This window comes from Agelaius tricolor, unplaced genomic scaffold, assembly GCF_023055355.1.
Source record: "Agelaius tricolor isolate 1412-34295 unplaced genomic scaffold, bAgeTri1.0.p SCAF_71, whole genome shotgun sequence".
NCBI classification, from domain to species: Eukaryota; Metazoa; Chordata; class Aves; order Passeriformes; family Icteridae; genus Agelaius; species Agelaius tricolor.
In genome coordinates this window covers 1,068,279-1,089,829 of record NW_027269331.1, presented here as the reverse complement: position 1 = coordinate 1,089,829, position 21,551 = coordinate 1,068,279, and the positions used below count along the sequence as shown (strand labels likewise).

At 53.4% G+C, this 21,551-nt stretch overlaps 2 protein-coding genes and 1 long non-coding RNA gene across 7 annotated transcripts in view; 1 reads left to right on the top strand and 2 right to left on the bottom strand.

Annotated features, from left to right (window-relative positions):
- The window catches only part of FAM168A (family with sequence similarity 168 member A), a 128,860-nt gene extending 119,644 nt beyond the window's left edge, over window positions 1–9,216 (bottom strand). For 2 of the 3 annotated variants that reach the window (XR_011677018.1, XM_071417939.1), the window contains exon 1: window positions 9,110–9,167. The gene's annotated coding sequence lies outside the window, so the exon portion shown is untranslated. Of the gene's footprint in view, window positions 1–9,109 lie in introns of all 3 variants that reach the window. The other variant, XM_071417941.1, reaches the window with a different exon arrangement.
- A 2,348-nt stretch (window positions 9,217–11,564) lies between these two features.
- On the top strand, window positions 11,565–17,700 carry PLEKHB1 (pleckstrin homology domain containing B1). 3 transcript variants are annotated; one of them, XM_071417916.1, is made up of 7 exons: window positions 11,565–11,688; window positions 12,745–12,812; window positions 13,261–13,413; window positions 14,282–14,384; window positions 15,185–15,224; window positions 16,217–16,322; window positions 16,392–17,700. In XM_071417916.1, exons 2-7 carry the CDS (start codon window positions 12,776–12,778, stop codon window positions 16,529–16,531), a joined length of 579 nt encoding a protein of 192 aa, XP_071274017.1. In that variant the 5' UTR covers window positions 11,565–11,688; window positions 12,745–12,775; the 3' UTR covers window positions 16,532–17,700. The 3 variants fall into 3 exon arrangements, with proteins under 3 accessions (XP_071274017.1, XP_071274020.1, XP_071274018.1); XM_071417919.1 differs by having other exon boundaries at window positions 11,595–11,688; window positions 16,395–17,700; XM_071417917.1 differs by lacking the exon at window positions 11,565–11,688 and adding an exon at window positions 11,760–11,838.
- Window positions 17,527–21,060, bottom strand: LOC139585291 (uncharacterized). Its single transcript, XR_011677017.1, has 2 exons — window positions 20,748–21,060; window positions 17,527–18,590 (listed from the first exon to the last, which is right to left on the bottom strand). It is a non-coding gene; the product is annotated as an uncharacterized lncRNA (long non-coding RNA).
- Window positions 21,061–21,551: the final 491 nt, after the last annotated feature.

Here is a 21,551-nt window from a genome sequence, read left to right as displayed (position 1 = left end):
CTGCAGGCTGAAAATTCCTCTTGCAAGCCAGTGCCTCTAAATGCAAAGCTGTTTGCTCCACACTGCATCCACAGGCTCCTTGCACGTGGATCCCTGAGCTAAAAGATGCATCTGGTACCAGATGCAAGGGAAGGCCCCAGAAAATCCTGGAACTGAACAAATTGAACAAGGCTGCACGAGTGATGAGAGAATGTTTGGATTTGAGTGATGGAACAATATTGGAGGGAAAGGAAAGAGCACAAATTGCAGAGCCAGCACCTTTCCAACTAATAAGACACCTTCCCAAATGAAACTGCTGATGCATCCAGGAAAGGCACGAGCTGAACACAGGAGAAGGACACTTAGAGGGGGAAATGAGGCACAAAGTCAGACCAAAAAAAAAAAAAAAAAGAAGAATTTTCTGTTGCTATATATGGATGTAGGGAGTCTGGATAACAAGCAGGAACAAATGAAATCCTGGCCAGCAGGAAAGAAAAAAATGAGCTTGTGACTGGACTTGAAAATTATTAGTGCTGTGGTGTTCAGATGTGAAAGGAAGAGATGGCTGCAATGTATCCCTAGAACTAAGGTGGGAAGGCTCACCTCTCTGACAACTATCAACACTGCAGGAAAACTGAATTTCCAGGGCAGAAACTTGCTGAGTTTTAATGGGTGAAGCCAGAAGGAGGCTCTGGAAGCACCAGGACAGGTAGGTGAGTCCATACTGGGGGAAAAAAAAACCCATGTGGGGTTAGGGAGGGGACAGGAGGGATACAGAAACTCTCATGCAGCAAGTAATTACAAGAGATTAGCTTCCCTAAATCATAGGTGACAATTTGTAACACCAAGTAACTGATTTGGGCCTTGTTACAAGCAATAAAGCTGCAGAAATCACTGGACTGGAAGCCTTGACAGTGCAGAAAAAGAACAGACTCGTATTTAAATATATCCCAGAAATTCAATCAGGACTGCAAAATGCCTTGATTTCAATAATTGATTTTAACCTGTATGACATTTGTGCTTTTTAGTTATCATCTTAACGAGATATCAACATAATCACGGGCTCACAGAATCATCTGGGTTGGAAAAGACCTTTAAGATATTGAATCCAACTGCAATGAAAACTGGCATCACTTGATTTTCCACAAATGCAACACAGCAGAGGAAATATGAAGGAATTTGCATATAGATGATCCACTCACTGAGTTTCAAAATGCTTTTGGGATCAAAAAGGAAACAGCTCCAGAGTGAAGTTTGAAAAAGCTTCTGGGGCAAATCAGAGATTGAACTCCCCTCACAATCAATGGGAGGACAGCAGAAAGATTGTTTAACAATTTACATAAAAGCAATTACAGGGTACAGCCAAAATGAAACCACATGGATGAGTCAAGACCAAACTGTGTCAAACCAAAAGAGCCTGGTGAAACCCAATAATGACAAATGTAAGGGCAGGGTACATTGTGCAGGTGGAGAAGTCCCAGCTGGGCTGATGGACAGGAGAAAACAACCCTGAGGGGATGGATATTGGATCACAAATAAAATGTCAACAATACAATAGAATTGCCCAAAAAAAAAGAAAAAAGAAAAAAAAAAGAAAAAAAAGGCAGTTCAGATTGTTTTAAGAGTGCCATGTGGAAACCAGCATTATTTTGTTTTATACAATGCTGATAAGGCCATGCAGTGCCAAGTCTGAGGAGAGGGAGAAGTAAACACACCAGAGTACAGAGGAAAGCTGAGGGAATAATAAAGAGATTTGGATACAAAATGATCCATAAGAACACACTAAAGGGCCGTGCCAGCCCAGGAACACAAACTGGAGGAGGATGTGACACGCTCCCATCGGTGGCAGCAGAAACAAGGGGATGGGTTATTCTGAACAGCAAAGCAAAGCATCTTCATTTCTCAGAGATCACAGCATCCCAGGATGGCTTGGACTGGAAGGGACCCTCAAGATCATCCAATTCCATCCCTGCCATGGGCAGGGACACTTTCCACTATCCCAGGTTGCTCCAAGCCCTGTCCAGCCTGGCCTGGAAAAATTCCAGGGATCCAGGGGCAGCCACAGCTGCTCTGGGCACCCTGTGCCAGGGCCTGCCCACCCTGGCAGCCAAGAATTGCTTCCTAAAAGATCTAAGATATTGGAAAAGCTTTTAACCAAATTGGTCAAGTGTTCACTGCCAGCTTCCTGAGCAGGCTGGCACCTCTGAGACTGGAAGACTTTAAGGAAAAATTAGAAATACATTTGTTAAGGATGCTCTAGGGACACTTTATCTTGCCTCGAGGAGTGAATGGACTGGAAGGTATCCCAAGGTCTCTACCAGCTCTGCATTCCACTATGGAATGATGCCCCAGAAGCCCAGGATGTTTAACCATGGAGACCTCCAATATTTCAGAGACCACAAGGGCTCATTTGCAGTATTTTTCAGAACACAGGAGAAAAATTGGAAGACAAACATTTCTAACACAACTACATCAGGAGAGGGCAAAATGACTCAAGTAAACACCAACCTGTTTGCCAGACACGAGCTTTGGACAAAACAAGGGAAAACTGAATCAGGCTGGGTCTGGACTTAAAAAGAACAGGAGTGAAATCAATGAGAGGCAAGCCAGTGTTATGGAAAATGGGCCTTGTCAACCAAAGCTGAGGAGATCCACGGTGCTAAAGGTAAGTGCTGCAGTGTAACAGGCAATCTTTTGAGGATGACATCCCAGTTAAAAAATTACCACTGTGTGTGTCAACAAAGCAGCTGAGCAGACTCAGAGCTGGCCAAGGGACAGATGACTAAAAGCAGCCACTGGTGGAAAATCACCAGCAAAGTGAGCTGCACTGGGGCTCTGCTGGGCCTCATCCAGAGCCCAGAACCATTCCGGAGGTCCACTGCAGACCTGGAATCTAGGGAACAAGATGGGAAAGCCAGAGCCCCCCAGACAGAGCCTGCCCAGCACTTCCCAGGCAATGCCCTGAGTTTGACTGCACCGCAACCAAAGAGCACTTGGTTGTGGAATTAAGAGTTCCCTCCAAAGGGAAAAGTTATTGAGTATCAAAGGACCTGGATTTAGACAATAACTGGCTCTTGGAAGTAATAATTAGAAATTAATTGAAGCGACACCTTGGACAGGGTGAGGGAGGAGGCAGCCACCACCTCCCTGGGCAATCAGCTGTGCCAGTGTTTTACACCCATAAGTTTTCCCTTATTTTGTCCTTCTCTCCGTGCCCAGTTCTGCCACGCTTGCTGGAGATGTCCCACCCTTTCTGGAATGCCCCAGGAACCCACCCTGTCCCTGGCACCTGCTCCAGCAGCAGCACAGCTTCCCTGGAAAGCAAATCCACGTGGGTACGATGCTCCCGGGCTGCTCCGCCGTGTTTGCTTTTCCAAGGGCTCAAATTTTAAACATTTCTTATACAAAGAAATATTCTCTTGAGCTCCCAAATCCATATTAAAAGACTCAGCTATCCAAGAAAGTTCAACAGCTGGGATTTGGATGCTATGGTAGAGAAAAAGAACCCACCTCTCCAGTTTATGGCACTGCATTGCAAGGCTTGAAAACTTCTGTTGTGAATGCAAGTCAAGTCAAGATCAAACTGGAAAAATATGTGGAAAGCCATAATTTTGCAAAAGCCATTAAAAGTCTCATTAAGTGACACCATACACAGAAAACTGAAGAAAATGATTTGTAGAATAAACTGCTACAGAAGCAAATGTTTACACAGGGACCTATTCCAAAGTAATTGCATTTTAAATGCTCATGAGCTTCATAGAAAATACTTTTCAGCAGGGAAAAGCCTCTGGAACCTGTCTGTCCATACAGGCATGACAACTGTCCTGGGTGAAATGTCATCAGGAACTGTAATGATTGATCTCACTTTGTCCATCAAATCAGCAGGAGAAGGCAGAATCATGGAATTGGTGAGAGTGGAAAAGACCTCAAGGATCATGGAGTCCCCCAGCACTGCCAAGGCCACCACCAACCCATGTCCCCAAGTGCCACATCCACGTGGCTTTTCAGTCCCTCCCTGGATGGGGACTCCACCCCTGCCCTGGGCAGCCCATGGGACTGTGGGGACTCTTAGGACCTTGTTTAAAATAACCCCAAAAATCCCCTTGTCCATTAAAAAGTGAGTCATTATTGGCTATAAATCCAAGTATAAAGAATTGAATGGAAAATGGGGATAAAAGACCATGCTCAAAATTTCTCACCACTTCCTCAGGATTTATTTTGCAAACTCAGGATGGTAAAACCCACTCGTTATCAAATTTAGGGAGCTGCTATCTAAGAGCAGAGAAAGCAGAAGCTCAAGCACTGGGCTTTAATTTGTGGCAGATAAAGAGCCTGATGCCATAAAAGAGGCAAATCTTTTTTATTAAGCTCTACAGCAAATTAGAAGGAAAAACCCTGCGGACCCCGAGATGTTATGGTCTATTTTAACTTTTGCTGCAGTCTGCAATCTTTATCCATTTTATCAAAGAATTAGACATGCCTAGCAGGCATGATGCCATCTATTCTTTTTTTTTTTTTTTTTTTGCCAGTTTAGTACTTTTCCTCTCATAAAATACTCTAAGCTTGTCTCCAATAATCCTCCCAAATCTCTAACCCTTGCTGAGACAAGGAAGGCAAAAACCCATCAGCCTACAAACACACTTCAGCTTCAGCCTTCCTATTGAGAAATTATTGCACTGGAGCCACGACCAACCCCAGTTTTCTGCTCTGAGTTCTCCTTTTTCCACTCTCCAGTTTTCCACAGGACCCTTTCAGCCAGGGAGAGGAAAGGGAGACAGGGTGAAGCACAAATACAGACCAGAGGAGGGGAATGGGGTGGGTTTTTTTTCAGCTTTTATAAATCCTATGACGATAATCTCCTAAATGGTTTGCTGGGGAGCGTCAGCAGGCCCACATTTTTTTTTCCCTCCCAGAAAGCACAGTCACTTGAAATTCCTGTGCAGTGCTCAGGGTTTTCTGCACATCCATAGTAAACAAAACCCAGAGGAGCTCTGGAAAAATTATCCAAATCCCACTCATGCTCTAAAAAATCTGTGAGTCTCCGTCATCATCAACAGAAGCTCCTTCCCTACGTGGGTCTTAAAAATAAAGAGCTCCCACAAATTTCAGATCTGCAAATGCTGGATATGCCTTAATGGAATTGCCAAAAAGATCCAAAAGCTGCATTTTTGCTGCCTGGGATCCTAATTACAGGTCTGGGATTCCTGTTTCAGACGCCCATGGCACACCTGTCCTCCGCAAAAGAAAATCCTAGAAATTCCCAACTGTTGCTTCCCATTCAAGCTAAAAAACAAACATAAAACCCCACCTCGAGATTATCCACAAACAAAGCACTGTTAAAGCAGAGCATAACGTGAAGTATAGATCATAGGTAAAATCATGTTTTTACATTGACTTTACATTGATTTTACTCTCTCTCTGCCCAGGTGGGCAAGTAGGAAGTGCCATCACATCCTGACTTTCTCCTAAAATCAGGTTTACACAAATCTTACCAGGAAAAAGTTCTCCCTGTGAGGGTGGGGATGCCCTGGCCCAGGGTGCCCAGAGCAGCTGTGGCTGCCCCTGGATCCTTGGAATGTCCAGGGCCAGGCTGGATATTGGGGCTGGGAGCAGCCTGGGACAGTGGGAGGTGTCCCTGCCCATGGCAGGGGTGGCACTGGAGGAGCTTTAAGGTCCCTCCCAACCCAAATCCTTCTGGGATTCCATGAATTTTCATAAATAAACACAGCCCTGCCACTGACATTCTCCCCTGGTATTTAGGGATATCAATGTTTGTGACACAAAAGTAGGAACAAAGTGATTCAGCTGAGTGGAAGGAACAAGAAAGTGACACAATATAAACAGCTCTGGAGAACCGTGTCTGTCCAGCTGGTATTTGAGTCTCATGGAAATAATTCCTAAAATTTTATTCCCACTTTTAAATAGTGACAGATCAAGAATCAGTGCTGTTTAATCCAGAGACTTAAAAGACCATCAACAGGTAAAAAAGCAGACAGGTGGATTTTATTTGTTGTCACTGAAACAGAAATCTTCATCTGCATGGCACGAGAAGCCAGCAGCATCCAGAGGGACCAAGGGATTGGACTTTGGAACCAGCAGAAAGAAAATACTACAGAGCATGCCAGGAGCTGTTTCCCAGTCAGTCATTCCACATTGAATATTCCTACGGCCTGAAGGTGAGAAGTGATGGATTTGAAGCAGCAAACCTGAGCCCAGGTGATGAGGAGGAAGAAGAGGGCACAGGCAGGAGGGAGCTGACTGGGGGCAGGAACGGGGAGAGCACAGGGAGAGGCTTTGGGAATCACAGAGGAAACAGAAAGTACACGGAGCACTTGTGCTGCGGAAAGGGAAACCGGGGGCCTCTGCAGATCCCATCAGCCCCAAAGGCAGGGCTGGGACACAAATGGAGCTCCTGCCCCTGCTGCAGGAGCACAGGGCTCTCCCAGGGAGGTGGCAAGGCTGTGCTTCCCTCCTGACAGCCCCGAGAGCCGCTCTGCAGAGAGCCGGGAATGCTCTCAGGGCTCCTGGGGGGAGCGCCTGAGGAGCAAGGCCTGAAGTGCCAGCACACCTGGAGCCAGGGCCAGAGGGAATTCTGGGCACGGCTCTGCCAGCAGGTGACATCCCAGTGTCCCACTTCCCTGCCAAGCCCACGCCTGGGAGCAGCTCCCAAAGGCAGGCAGTGCCCTGGATCCCACACACACACCTCCGAGCTGGGCTCTGCCAGGCACAGCACAGAACTCAATTCACCCGATTCAATTATCATCCTAATTGTGCCTCCAGTGCAGGTACTGCAGGCCTTTCACAGAGCTGCTGCTGCTCCAAAGCATCCTCGCTCTCCCAGAAATGCTTTCAGCACCTCCCTGCCCCGTCCTTCCCTGTTATCCCTCTGACCACGGGAAATTTCCCTTGATCCGAGAGATTTTAACCCCCCTGGGTTGTTCACCTACTGCAGTGCAGGCTCACCATGGAGTGTGACAGGTGGGCATCCACCAAGAGCACAAAGCAGCTCCACAGATGTTCTCCCCAAATGACTGCATCCTGGTTATTCCATGTACATTTTTCTGCAATTCATGTTTCTCACTCCAAGGAATATTTTCTGAACAAACTCCAAACACATTTTGCTTCCAGTCCCTTTGTTCCAGAGGATATATATCTACCTGTCCTAAAAAAAGTGTGTCTTTGCTGACAGCCAGGAATTTTAATCAGCTGAAGAATATACCCCAAACCCCCTAGAACTGGACAATAACATCTGTAACACCTATCCCACCTTCCCTAAAATAAAGCACGGGGTTTGGGAGAGAAAGATTCCTTCTAAAAACTGTCAACATTTGCTTTGGTAATTAAAAAGTTGGGATGCATAGCAGGGTAAGTTGGTATTTGCAACTTGCAGAACAAAAGTTAATCAGATTTAACACAAATTTAATGCAAAATGCACAGTGCTGGTTGATATCAGTCCTTCTAATAACTATGTATGTATAACAAGAATAAACACACACATCATAGTTGTTGTTTAGGTTTTTTTTTTCAAATAGACTCAACCATAAGGGTCAGGAGAATCCACGAAACAGTTAAAATTCAGAATCAGAAAGAACTGGAGGAAAAAAAAAAGAAAATAAGCATTTGGTCTCTTCATACTAATTTCCTTTTTCTTTACATTGCTCAACATCGCTCCTCAATTTGAGTTCTAATCAACAACCACTTCACAGCTCACATTTTATGAAATAATGCAGTTGATGCAATCAAGTCCAGCAAAATGTTTCCCTAAAGATGTTTCCATCATTCACATTCCTTTAAAAACACACACACACACACACAAAAAAAAAAAGGCTCTGACTTCCTCCATCACTATTTAACAGCAAAAATAAACACACCACTGCATCTTAAATCATATTCTGATTAAAACAGAAATAGAATCTTTCTGGGGTTTCTTTCTGCTTAGCACAACATGTCTTTGTCCAGGAGAGGGGGGAAAAAAATACCCTCAACCTGCTCATTTTTCTGCACTTGACAATAATGAGCACCAAATAAATAAAATTCAGCCTATGGAAATACGAACCATAACCCAAAAGCCCATCACCATGTGCAGTGGGGGGCAAAAACGCCCCCAAAAACCCAACCCGGTGCAAAACCTCTTTCTGCTAATGAATATTTATTTCATTTCCATACTTCCAGGCTCCCCTGCTTTCTATAAAGGACTGAAACCAAGCTCCTTTTTGGCATTATTCCCCCACAATATAGCGATGGACTTCGCTGCCCTGAACGCCACAATGCCAACAACAGAGCGTGCGAGCAATCACTATTAAAAAGACATTAAAAAAAGGGGGGGGGGAGGGGGGGGAACAATCCACATTTTCATAAAAAAAACGACCGGAACAGGCATTTTATCCAGGCAGAAAAATCTCAACGCCGCCTTGCATTTCCCAACCTGGACGTCCCTGCTTTCATTCCTGTGGATGCTGCGCGCCGGCATCCCCCCGCTCCGCGCAGCCTTTAACCATTTTATCCCCATTCCATCCCCGTTCCATCCCCGTTCCATCCCCGTTCCAGCAGCATTTCCCCCGAGCAGGGCAGCGGGACAGGCTCAGCCCGGAGTTGCCGATGTCCCCGCACCTCCCCGGCCGCCGGCCCCACGTGCCCCCGGGCACATTTCGGGGGGCTCGCCCATGCCGGGGGGCACCCCCAGCCCGGGCATCCCGTCCCGTGCTCCCAGGGATTGGGGAGAGCCTGGAGCGGGGGAACAGTCCGGGAGGGGGGACAAGGATTCTGCCAAGGGGGGACAGCGCGTTCGGGGGGCAACAGGCGGGGGGGGTACCGGGGGGATGGGACGGGGACACACGGCGGGCTCCGGGGCTCGGACAGGGGGACACCCGACAGAGCCCCGGGGAGATCGGGCTCCGCGGGGACACGGCGGCAGCAGCAGCCCTGGGGGGACACGGGGGACACGGAGGGACACGGGCTCCCCCCGCCCCGGGGCTCCGCTCTCCGCTCCCCCCGCCCGGGGCTGCGGGATGCTGCCCCGCCGCCCCCTCCCTGTGCAGCCCCCCTCCATCCCCGCCGTGCCCCCACGCCGCCACCCCGCTCCCGCCGCTGTCACCCGCGGGTGTCCCCCCCTGCCTTCCCCTCGCCTTACCTGCGGCTGCTCGGGCGGCGGCGGCCCCTGTGCCGGTGCAGCAGCTCTCCCTCTCCCTCTCCTCCTCCTCCTCCTCTTCCCGCTGCTCCCGCAGCCGCCAGCCGGGAATGGGGGGGGTAGGGGGGGCAGTACCACCAGCGGGACCGTTACAGCCGCCGCCGCTGCGGAGACTACAGCTCCCGGCATGCTCCGCGCCCCGCCGCCGCGGCCCGCCGCTGGCCGCTCGGCGCCAGGGGTCATGGGTAGTGTAGTCCATGCGGCAGGCAGGGGAAGGACATAATGCGACAGGGCCCGGACTGTCGTGGGGCGTGCTGGGAGATGTAGTACGGCAGGGGTAGAGCCGCCGGACATGGCGGGAGTTGTAGTTCAGCGAGGCATGATGGGAGCTGTAGTCCGCGAGGCTGACGGGAGGCAGAAGGCCGCTACGGGAATCCCACCGGGATGTGCCGGGCGGGGCTCCACGGCCATCCGCGATCTTATCTCGGCTCCGGGAGACCTTTCCCGGGTCGCCTGGCGGGCGCAGGGCCGCGGGCCGGGAGCGGGAGGGGAGCGGGAAGCGGCGGGGCCCGGCCGTGCCCGCCGCCCTCACGGAGCGCTGCCCCTCCTGCCCCTCACAGCCGCTCCAGCCCCTCACCGTGCTCGGGGCAGGAAAGGAGTATTTGGAAAGGGATGGAGAACCCCGTGGGTCTCACCCAAGGACTGACACTCCCCAGATCCCTCACAACGGCGGTTCCGTGTGTGTCGCTGCTGTTTTTGGTGGCGATGTGAGCTCCCTGAACCGGGGGTGTGGAACGCCTCCCCCGGGAATCGGGGAATGAGGACTGGGATGCCCAGGGTCTGATCCCTGCCCTGGGAACAAACATGCCGGAGGGAACATCTCTCCTTGCGCATTTCTCCTGCAGGATTCCAAAGGGACACGCTCAGCTACAGGAAAAGGAGCCTCCGCAGAGATTTTTGGGGTGGTTAACCAGGTGCCCACCTGTCCCCATGGTGGGGATGACAGGAACAGCAAATTCTGTCGCCACGTTCAGCTCTGAACCCCCTGAGCGCCTGTCTCCACAGCTCCCTGGAATCTGGGGAGACCCCCTGTGGAAGACAGGGACTTCCTGAGACATAGGAGGAGCTTTGGAAATTCCTAAAACGCGAGGCTGTGGCTGGGATGGGGGAGATCCCCAGCAGGTTCCAGCAAGCAGAGCTGGAGGAAGAACAAAGCAGAGGCATCCAAGTTCATGGATTTTATTAAACAACCCCCAACTGCTATGGAAAACGGGGGGGGAAATCCAGGATTTGGCTCTTCTGAGAGTGTATTCCCTTTTGCTGGCTGGAAATAATTTCCTGCCTCTTTGGGTCACCATTTCCACCCAAATTTATCCTATTGAACATTTTAAAAAATCACACCCTAGTTGACAAAAAATAATAGATCAAGCTCCTCCAACTCCCAAAACAGCACTGTTTCCTTCCCAAGAGGAAAACCACAATGGAAAAGTTTTGACAACAATTAATTCCAATTAATGTCTGTATGGAGAGGCAGCCCAATCCAGTGGATAAATCCAAATTTTAGCCCAAATCCCTTCCTCAGGGAACTCTTTTCTGGACTTATGGCAGGACAAAATCTCTGGCCCAGATGGATTTCCAAACAATTTCCCTGATTTTGGGAATATTCAGCAGCGCCAGGATGTTTTGCAGCCCCACAGCCAGCACAGGGGAATGCACAAGGCTGTGAGCGTGGGCTGGCTGAGGAGGTGATTCCCATTTTAACTCCTTTGGGATCATCCAGCCGGCTGCTGGATGAATTTAATTCCTTCTAAAAAAAGGAAATAAAGCCAGCAATGGAGGGAGAGGAGGGGAAAGGGCTTCACGTTGAAAAATGTGCTGGAATAGAAAACATATATATATATATAAATAAATAAAGTGTTGCCATGTGCTCAATAAACATCTTTTATTTACAGCTGTTGCCCGACTTGTGTCTTGACATCCCCAAATAATCCAACCTCATGTCCCAGAGCCCAGGACTGTTCTAATTCCAGCAGGAGCCAGGACAAGCTTTGATTTTGACCCAGAGGATTGCTCAGTCCACTTGGAAATTCATTTCAGACGAGCACTTTGGTGCTTAAAACTCGAGTTTTCCCTGGTTTATTTCGGCATGAAACACCTCCTCAGAGCCATTCTCAGCAAGATCCTGAGAATTTTGGGCACCGCTCCCCGTGCCCAGCTCAGTGCAGGGCAGCAGCTCCCCCACGGATTCCCAAATTCGGGCTGGGCACCTGCACTGCTGGATGGAAAGAGGGGAAAAGGGGGGATTTGAGGAGAGAGAGCGAGGATGGGAGCGTCTGGACAGAGCACTGACATTCTCGGCGGGCAGAGGCTTTTTGGGGCTACATCTGGGGAAAGCGGGGCTACATCGGGGGAAAGCGGCGCTAAATCTGTGCGAAGCGGGGTTTTTGGCGGCGGGCAGCCCCGGGGCTGGCGGTGCCGGACTACAGCTCCCGGCGAGCCGCGCGGGCGGGCGGGCAGAGCCGGAGACCGGCGGCGGGAGCGGAGCGCAGCGCATCCCGCAGCGGCACCGCCGCCTCCGCCCGGTGAGGGATGCGCGGGGCGGCGGCGGGGGGACCGGGGATGGGGAACGGGGATGGGGAACGGGGCAGGGACACTGCCGGGGGGCCGGGACTCGGAGCTCAGGGTTCTGAAGGGGGAGAAACGGTGCCACGAAATTTGGCCACAAAATTTGGGTATGGAGGGGGGAAGATGTCAGGGATGCGGGATGATGAGGGCAGCAGATGTGGGTACCGAGGGTTGTGAGCAGAGTGGGATGAGGGTGAGTGTAGAGGGGTGGGGGTACCTGGGGGTGCCAGGGGATGGGGGTATCCACAGGCTGGGATTTCCTGGGGATGTGGGCAGTGCAGGCAGAGGGTGCCAGGGGATGGGGGTATCCACGGGCTGGGATTTCCCGGGGATGTGGCAGAACGGGCGATGGTAGCAGGGCTGCAAACTCCACGGGGAGCTGGATGCTCAGGGGTTCAGGCACTCAGTAGCGCAGGCACAGAGGTGCTGGGGGGTGTTTGTGCTTTGCCGTGCCCCCAGAGCTGGTGGGAGGTCCTGGAGGCCATGCCAGGGTGCCGAGTTGCCATCACTGGGAGCTGGGATTCCCAGTGGAAATGGGGGCCATGGCCAGGGAACTGCTTCTGCCTGCCCCTGGGGTGTTGGCTCTGCTAGGGGACCTGGGGAGCGATGACTTCATGGCCTTATTAAGGACTAATTTCCATCCAGGCAGGGAAAATAAACAAGTGTAGGTGTCGTTTAGCATGGAAAGTTACTGGGGCTGTGGGGAGGCACTGCCTGCTTCCATACACGGCCCGGATTTCTGCCTTTACCTCCACGGGCCGATAATCCCTAAATCCCAATGAGATTAAGGCAGGAGGCAAGGTGGCCGCAGTGCCTCCTCCGCCACGTTTCCCACATGACGAAACCCCGCGTCTGCCTAACCCCGATTAACCTGGGCGCTGAGCTCATCCCCCAGAAACACCGGGAGCAGCAAGGGTGAATCCCCATCCCCGGAGGCTCTGGGGAGGTGGGAGCCATGGGCAGAGGCGGGGGCGAGGCAGGAGCTGCTGTTTTAACCCCACTTCTGTTCCCAGCCCAGCAGATCCGGCAAAGCCCGCGGCAGCCATGGCGCTGGTGAAGAGCGGTTGGCTTTGGCGCCAGAGTAAGTGCCACCCTTGAGCTTTCTGGGATGGGAGCCCCCCCAGAAAACACCTGGGGAGGTTTGCTGGGAAGAGGTGGGGTGTGGGGGACACAAGGAGCCCCGACCTGGGCGGGTAATCCACGGCAGCAGGGAGATTGTGGCTCAGCCGCTCGCGGATTTGCGTCAGCAGAGAGAGGGGCTGCCTGCCATGAGAGCACACACGGCTCCGTGTCCGGGGCTGGATGCGCTCCCGTGCCTCGGCAGGGCAGCACCCAGTGGCCTGATGGCTTTTTTGGCAGCCTTTTCCCACTTACAGCCACCTGCTCACGCTGCCCTGGCTGCTCGTGCCAGGCACAGGTGTCCTGAGGGATGCAGCGGCTCCCAGGAGGGATCTGAGTTTGGGGGATGAGGTTGTGAGTGTGTCCCACCGGGCTCGCTGGGCTCCTGCAGCTGCTCCCTGTCCCACCAGGCTCCATCCTGCGCCGCTGGAAGAGGAACTGGTTCGTGCTCTACCTGGATGGCAGCCTGGTTTACTACCACGACGAGACGCAGCGGGACATGGACGGCCGGATCCACATCAAGTACAGCTGCCGGGACGTGCGGATCGGCCGCGAGTGCAAAGGTGAGCCGAGCCCCTGCTCCTGAGCCCTGCCCTCCCAACCCCATCCCACGTGTGGCTGCACCCTCTCAAACAAGGCTCCACCTCTGCACATCCAGCTGACCCCCAAAATAACCCATTAATAACCCCAGGCTGCCCCTCCTCTCTCCCAGCTGGGAGATGCTGGATGTTCTCTGCCATTGCTTTTCCTGGGGGAAGGAGGGAAGGAAGGAAGGAAGGAGGGAAGGAAGGAAGGAGCAACTCTCCTCCTGGTTAGTGCTTGTAACAAACAGGATCCCACGGCCCTGACTCATCGCTCACGTCTCGCACAAACAAGGGGAACAAAGCAGCAGCTTGGCGGGGCCCCGCAGCCCACGCCGCCGCACAAAGCGCCTTTCTGGGGCTGGGAGCGGCCGTGGGAGCACAATCCCACAGCTTTGTGCTCACCACTCGCTCCTGCCAAGCTTCACAACAGGGGAACACACACGAGCCTCAGGGATTTAAGATTTTGCTCTTGCTGGAGCTCACGATCCCAGCAATGAGCATCTCCCGTTCGTACAAAATTTGGGCGCGCTCCGGCAGGTTCAAAGCACAGGCAGCTCGGCCTTGTGGCCTCGAGCAGATTTTTGGCATTTTGCTGCCCTTCCATGTTCCTTCTGCCATGGGGGTGGAGGTTTCTGCCCATCAGCTCATTCCTTGTGCTGGCTTTTACCCTGTGAGAGCCTGAGTGCTTCCTCCACGTGGAGACGGAGCCAAAACAAAACCCAGGACTAACTTCCATCCAGGCAGGGAATGGCACATTCCTCTTGTGCCAGGAGGAGTGTGTGGAGCCCGGGGAGGCTCTGTGGGACTCGGCCGAGGCTGGATCCCACCCCATCCCTTCCCTTGGCAGACGTGCAGCCGCCCGAGGGGAGGAGCCGGGAGTGCCTGCTGACCGTGGTGCTGCGGGACGGCTCCAAGACCACGCTGTGCGCCGAGAGTGAGGATGACGCCGTGTAAGCGACTTTTCCATCCCAATTATCCCAGCCTGGAAAGGGCCCGGGCCGCAGGAGAGCCCTGGGCTGCTCCCACCACATCCCACCCTCGGCTAAACCATCCCCCAGCCCCTGTTCTCGAACACACTTGCAGGGCAAAAGGTGCAGGGGGAGATTTGGGGCTCTCACTGAATAATCCAGAGCCAAAAGCAGCTGGTTTTAAGCAATCCATCTCCTGATGGGGGAGTTTCCTCATGGATAAGAAATGCCCTCTTGGCCTGACTGAGGAGAAGGGTTTTCATCATTATTTGGAAATAAAAAGTCTGAATGTGAAGCCCTCACTGGCTAAGAGGCAAACTGCCCTTTTTAGCCTGTTCCACTTCTATTTATTTCTAAAAAAAATTAGAAATTAAATTAAAAAATTATAAAAATTGATTTTTTTTAAAATAAGAATTTTAAAAGTTGGCAGTGGCAAACGTTCTGCTGAATTTGGACGGAGGGAAACATACCAAGCAGGACTTATCAACTGAGCTTCACCTCAGCTGAGTGGAAATTCATCCATTATGTGCTCTTCCCCCAAATTTAGGTGTTGTTTTCCTGCCTGCCCTTGTTTTAGCTGGGGCCATTCTCAGGGATTGCCCTGGCCCATCCCTGTGGTGTCAGGTACCTCCCAGCACATTCCCAATCCCATCTGTTGGCCCAGCACTCATTTAACAGGGAATTAAAGAACAGTGCCACATCCAGGTCCCTGTGGGGAGGAAGGGGACAATTCCCACCCCTCCAGCACCCACCAAAACTGAGTACCTCTGTTTTATTTGCAGTGCTTGGAAGATGGCCGTGCTGGAGGCTAAATCCACCCCGGTGAGGCTTTGCCCCCTGAGCGGGGACACCGTCCTGGCACGGGATTTGGGAGTCAGGATTTGGGCAGGGAGAGGTTACCCCAGCCCTGAGCTTGGGGGGCTCCCCAACACCCACTGTGCAGCCTCAGGGACAGGGAAGAAGGTGGGGAGGGGTTGGATACCACCACTGATGGCAGGTGACAGAGCCATGGGCACCGTGTGCGCTGGTGGAGGGTGACAGGAGGAGAGTTAAGGTGACAGGGACACAGGGTTATGGGGACACAGGTAAGGACACTGTTAAGGTGACAGGGACACCATTAAGGGGGCAGAGTTGAGGTGGTGGGACACAGGTAAGGTGACAGGGACATGGGTAAGGTGACAGGGACACTGTTAAGGTTATAGGGACACTGTTAAGGTCACAGAGGCACAGCTAAGGTGACAGGGGAAGGTGAAGGGAATGAGAGCAGTGTTAAGGTGACAGGGACACAGTTAAGGTGACAGGGGCAGGTGGAGGGAATGGGAGCAAAGTTAACGTGGCAGGGACACTGTGAAAGTGGCAGGGACACTGTTAAGGTGGCAGGGACACTGTTAAGGTGATGGAGACACTGTTAAGGTGATGGGGACACTGTTAAGATGGCAGGGACACTGTTAAGGTGATGGGGACACTGTTCAAGTGGCAGGGACACTGTTAAGGTGGCAGGGACACCGTTGAAGTGGCAGGGACACTGTTAAGATGGCAGGGACACTGTTAAGGTGACGGGGACACTGTTAAGGTGATGGGGACACTGTTAAGGTGGCAGGGACACTGTCAAGGTGATGGGGACACTGTTCAAGTGGCGGGAACACTGTTAAGGTGACAGGAACACTGTTACAGTGACAAGGAAGGGGCAGAATCAGGGTGAGCCGAGCACAGGCTGTGCCCAGCCCTTGGGACCGCTGTGATTGCCCACCCCAGGGCCCCAGAACCCTGTCCCCCCCGTGTGTGACCCCACACTCCCCCACCCGCTGCTGCAGGTGCACGTGTACGACCCCTACGACGACGACTACTACCAGACGGTGCCCCTGGACTCCCACCAGGCTGCCTACATCAGCTCCGGCCACTACGGCCCCCAGTACGGAGGTGGGTGGCCCGGTGGCCCCTGGGGGTGCCCAGGGCCATCCCCCCCTGCTCACAGCCCCTTTTCCCCAGCAGCTCCCGGGGTGACCCACGTCATCGTGCGCGAGGATCCCTACCGCATCTCCGGGGACCAGATGGCCCTGGGGCTGCTGGCCGGGGCCGCCACCGGCGCCGCCCTGGGCTCCTTCATGTGGATGCCCTGCTGGTTTTAGTGCCCACCACGCTGGGCCACGGCCCCCCTTCGCTCCCCAGCCCTGCCTTGGAACCTGCCCTGAGCGCCCTCAGCCTCCCCAGAGCACCCTGGGGACAGACTGCCACACACGGCCTGCCCCCGGCCCCAGCTTCTGCATTAAACAGCCCCCACGTGCTTCAGAGACCCCCAAACCCCACTCCAGAACCCCACAGCACCCAATTCCCATTGGCAAAGGTTCCCTGGGCCATTGGCAGAGCTTCCCCATCCCAAATCTCCACAGGGAGCTGGCTGCAGAAATTCCGGGTTTGGGAGAAGGGGGGAAAGTTTAATTTTTTTAATTTAATTTGGGGGGAAGTGGCTGGATATTTTTTGGCTGGGTGAACCCCACAATGCAGAGGCTTTTTAAGGGCATTTTTTGGGAGAGGCTCCAGCACCAGAGGGCACCACAGGGATGCTCAAGAGGTGGGTAAAAGATTAAGGAGGATGAAACCCTTTGCAGGATTTCTACCCCTTTCCAACATGCACCGGTCCCCCGGGCCTGGCCAAGTTGGAGAAATGGTTCAAAACCCTCAGGAATTGGAGTTAAACCCTTGGAAGCAAGGCTGAGAAGAGCCCAGGGAATATCCCAACCTCTCCAGCCAAGTGGGAGGGACACACAGCATCCTCAGTTTCACCCTGGGAGGTGAACACAATCCCTGGTTTTCACTTTTGGAAGGGGGAGAAGGGCAGCTCTCCACGGGGACCAGGGAGCCTTTCTGGCAGCCAAGCTGGGATCTTCACAGCAGGGATTTGGGATTGAGGGGGGACACACCAGGGACAAACCCCTGGTCATGCCAGGGGACAAGCAGCAGCTCAGGGTTTTGGTTGGGCAATGGAAGAGGTGAGGAGCAGCTGCCCAGTGTCACCCCTAGAGCCAGGATGGTATCCTGGAACCATTCAACTGACATTGAATTTAGGAATTGCCACCCCACAGCTGGATGGAAAACCACCAGTGACACCAGCACCCCAGCCTGCTCCTGCCTTTAGGTCAGTTCACCCTGTGCCCATCAGGGGATTGGGATACCCCACCACACCATCCTCATCCTCTCCTGCATTCCCTGCCTCCCTCCTGCTGCGCACCTGCTCCCGGAAAGGGGAAAAAAATACAAAAAAACTTCTTTGAAGTCTAATAAAGGCAGTGAAAAACCAGCCCTGGCCTGAGGGTGAGTGAGGATGAGGAGGGAACGCTCAGTCTCAGCCACCTCGGGGGTGGGAAGGATTGTGTCCCCCTGGAGAGCTGCCCAGGGCTGTCACCAGCTCCCCTCTGCCACCCTGCCTTTCCAGCAGGAGAGGGGATTCTGTCCCTCTGAGAGCCCAGGTGAGACCCCACCTGCAGAGCTGCCCCAGCCCTGGGGACACAGCAGCAGCAGCACCTGGAGCTGCTGGAGAGAGCCCAGAGGAGGCTCCAGGGCTGGAGCCAGGCTGGGAGAGCTGGGGGTGCTCACCTGGAGAGGAGAAGGCTCCAGGGAGAGCTCAGAGCCCTGGCAGGGCCTGAAGGGGCTCCAGGAGAGCTGCAGAGGGACTGGGGACAAGGCATGGAGGGACAGCACACAGGGAATGGCTCCCACTGACAGAGGGCAGGGATGGGTGGGATATTGGGAAGCTTGTCTGGGTAACCTGTGCCAGAGCCTCACCACCCTCACAGGGAAGAATTTTACTCTAATATCTCATTTACCAACCCAATATCCATTTTATGGTTTGTGGGCCGAGGTGCATAATCCCCGGTGAAACACTGGGAGATGGAAAGATCTGGAAACTTGTTACTAATAGCAACACGACCTAGAAACTGTCTGTCCTTCCCATGCCACGTCCAGCTGCTGACCTGTAAGGCTCCTTTTCCTGAGCTCAGACACCCATGCTCCTCATCCCTGCAGTACCTGGACATCCTGGAACTGTTCCTGCTTCTCTCCTGCTGTGCTGGTCTCCCAGAGATCCAGGGACATGGAGCAATCCAGGCAAGGACAGTGCTGGAGCAGTCTCCAGCAGCAATTCCCGGGGTCTTCATGCTGCTGGTGGCAGGCAGGCCCTGGACTAGGGAGCTAAACAAAGCAGCAATTAAATATAAATAATTTTGGAAGCACAAACAATAGATCCACAGCCCACAAAAGCCTCAGCAGGGGCTTCCCAGGAGCTCATGGTGCCCGAGAGTGGCGCTGGGTAGGAGCAGAGGCACCAGGAGTGCTGAGGGACAGGGATCAGGGCTGACCTGCTCCATCCCCAGCTCCCACCCGGACTCGCAGCACTCCTCTCTCCCAGCAGGGAGAGCTGCTGAAGCTCCGAAGCTCAGAACAACTCCAAAATCCGTTGGAAAAACGGCACCTGCAGTAAGGAGCAGGCTTGAGCCATTAGAGCCCATCATAGCCACAAACCACCTGGAAAATGAATCCCACAATAACCCATGGCACAGGAGTCAGCTGGGGGCCACCTGACCCTCTCTGGGCTCCAAACTCACTTCTCTGGAAATGGAGCAGCTCAGGAAATGTCAGGATCAACCCTCCAGTCTCCACACAGCCCCCCTTCCCAAGCTGGGATAAACGCAGGAAAGGTCAGTGCCAAACCACCAGTGCTGGGAGCATGGATAAATCCCATTTTCTCCCTTCCCTGCCCTGTATCCGAGGAGCCACTGGCTGTGGGAGAGACACTTCAGTGCTTTAATTAGCAGTAACTTTAATCAAGCCTTTAATAACATCCTCGTTCCAGACGTGCTCTCCGGGTGGCCCACAGCGAGCACTCCAAATGGCTCTAATTTATACCCAAACCCTCAGAAACAGGTGGCAAGCCTGGAAAATTCGATTTGGAAACAGCACCAGCAGGGCAGAGCTGTGGGGCAGCAGGAGCATCATCACCCAGCTGCCTGCAGCCCTTCCCTACCCCCCATCCTCCCGGGAAGGGCAGAGCTGCAATTCCACAGGAGTTTTAATTCCCAACATTAACGGGAACCCAGCCTTTCCAGCATCCATCTGGGCAGTCAGCTCCATTCTGCTCCTACAGGAGGATCCTAAATATTTTATAAAAATCCATGTTTGACTTCACCATGTGCTCGGACCAGGGTGATTTAGGGGAAAATGGTTAAAGAGGGGAGGGGAAATAAAACCGGTATTTTTGCCAATTGATGAAAAATCCCTTAAACTGATGAAGAAACAATTCCACTGGTGAAAGCCCAAGCCCCGCAAGCCTGGAGAGGCAGAGGGAGAGCAGCAGAGGAGGAGGCAGCACAGATGGGAGGGAGAGGCTGCTCCGAGGCCCGGCTGTTTGCAGCTGCCTCCGTGACTGCGGGATTGCCGGCAGCCTGTGCCGCAGCCTGCCCGCCCCATTTATCTTCCTCCGGGGCTGGGACATGCCCAGCATGGAAAAAGGGGCTGCTGCAGCAGGCAGGGAGAGCCCTTGCACTGTGGATTGCCGAGGACTGGGGAGCTGGAAGCAGAACTGCAGCCAGGGGACGGCTCGGCTCGGCTGCCGCAGCAGCTCTGCAGATGCTGCCAGGTGGATGCCGAGGCTCCTCCAGCCTGGAAAAATCAGGGCTGATCCCACCAGCACCTTCCAACCTGAGTCAGACAATCCCTCCTGGATGTTGGAGCTGGGCTGGGAGAGGGAGCTCGACCCGGTACAGCCATGAGTGAGCGGCCAGGAGCACCCTCTGGGTGCCCCCCACCCATTCCCTGCTCCACAGCAGCCCCATCCCTCCCTGCAGCTCAATCCAGACCCCTGCACCACAGGGAAGCTGGGAATTGGGACACCAGTGGGAGGTGAGAGTCCCAAGGCTACCCACGGCAGCAGCCAGGAGGGATTGAGGAGGTGAAGGTGGTGTTTGCAGAGGCTCCCAGCCAGGGCAGCACCTGGAGGTGCCAGCTCCAAGGAACAGAAGCTCCCCACAGTGACAAAAACCTTCTCCAGGAACTCATCCCCCCCCCACAACTGCTCCCATATCCCTAATTCCAGCACTACCTTCCAGTTTCACGACCCATTTATTCATTTTAACAGTGAAGAGCTTGACCAAGAGACCGAGGTTTGGGCACACACCAAATCCAGGTAATTCCCTTCCCTACTGGATGGGGCTTGGAGCAACCTGGGCTAGGGGAAGGTGTCCCTGCCCTTAGACGGTCTTTAAGGTCCCTTCCAACCCACCCATGGTGTGAGTGCAGGATCCTCTGTGTCCCTCAGGAAAGCAGAGGGTAACTCACCCATCTGTTACTCACCTCCCCGGCCCCGCAGACCCGGCTGCCGTCTCCAGCAGGAAGGAGGCTCGAGGAGGATCCTCCCCAGGGAAGCTGGGCTCGGTGCACCCGTGTCCCAGGGAGCTGAGGCAGTGCTGGGGCCGCACAAGGTGCCCTTGGCAAGGGAGCAGAGGCAGCAGCTGGATGGACGGAGCGGGAAGGGAGCAGAAAGGCACAGCGCAGCTGGCAGAGGCCGGGCTCCGTCCCCGGCATCGCTCCTGGGGCGCTGGAAACAATGGCAGAGACACCGCAGCAACAGCAAACACAGCCCTGCAGCACCCCTGCACGCCTTCCCCGTGCCACAGAGCCCCCCAAAACCCCTCCTGCCCCACAAGAGCCCCCTCAGCCCCCCCCAAGGAGCTGCTCCTCCCGCTGCGCTGCACGTGCTGAGAGAAGAGAGCCAGAGCTTTCCAATGAGACAGGTATTTATTTAGTTCAAGCACTAAGGATTTGTTCTCTTGTCGTTGTTGGTTCATATTATCAAACAGAGCTGAGGTACCAGTGACATTCCAACATGAAGAAAAGGAACCTTTTTTTTCCCCTTACACAATTTCTTCAACTACTTTTATCAAGACAAAACGTGAGGCATGGAATAGCTGCATGATGGACTGTACAACGAGCAAGCCAGAGCGGGGAGGAGAAAAGAAACAGAGCCGAGACCTTCGCTCAGAAAATGGCACAAAAATCAGCATTAAGAACATCTGTTCCCATGGTTCCACTGGCCACACCCACAGAGTGAAAGAAAATTAAAATCTAAAACCTGACAGACGGATGGTGCAAAAAAAC

Coding starts and splice junctions, on each gene's coding strand:
- PLEKHB1 (XM_071417916.1), top strand. CDS start 12,776: ATGGCGCTGGTGAAGAGCGGTTGGCTTTGGCGCCAGA. Junction 13,414..14,281: donor GATCGGCCGCGAGTGCAAAG/GTGAGCCGAGCC, acceptor TTCCCTTGGCAG/ACGTGCAGCCGCCCGAGGGG. Junction 14,385..15,184: donor GAGAGTGAGGATGACGCCGT/GTAAGCGACTTT, acceptor TTTTATTTGCAG/TGCTTGGAAGATGGCCGTGC.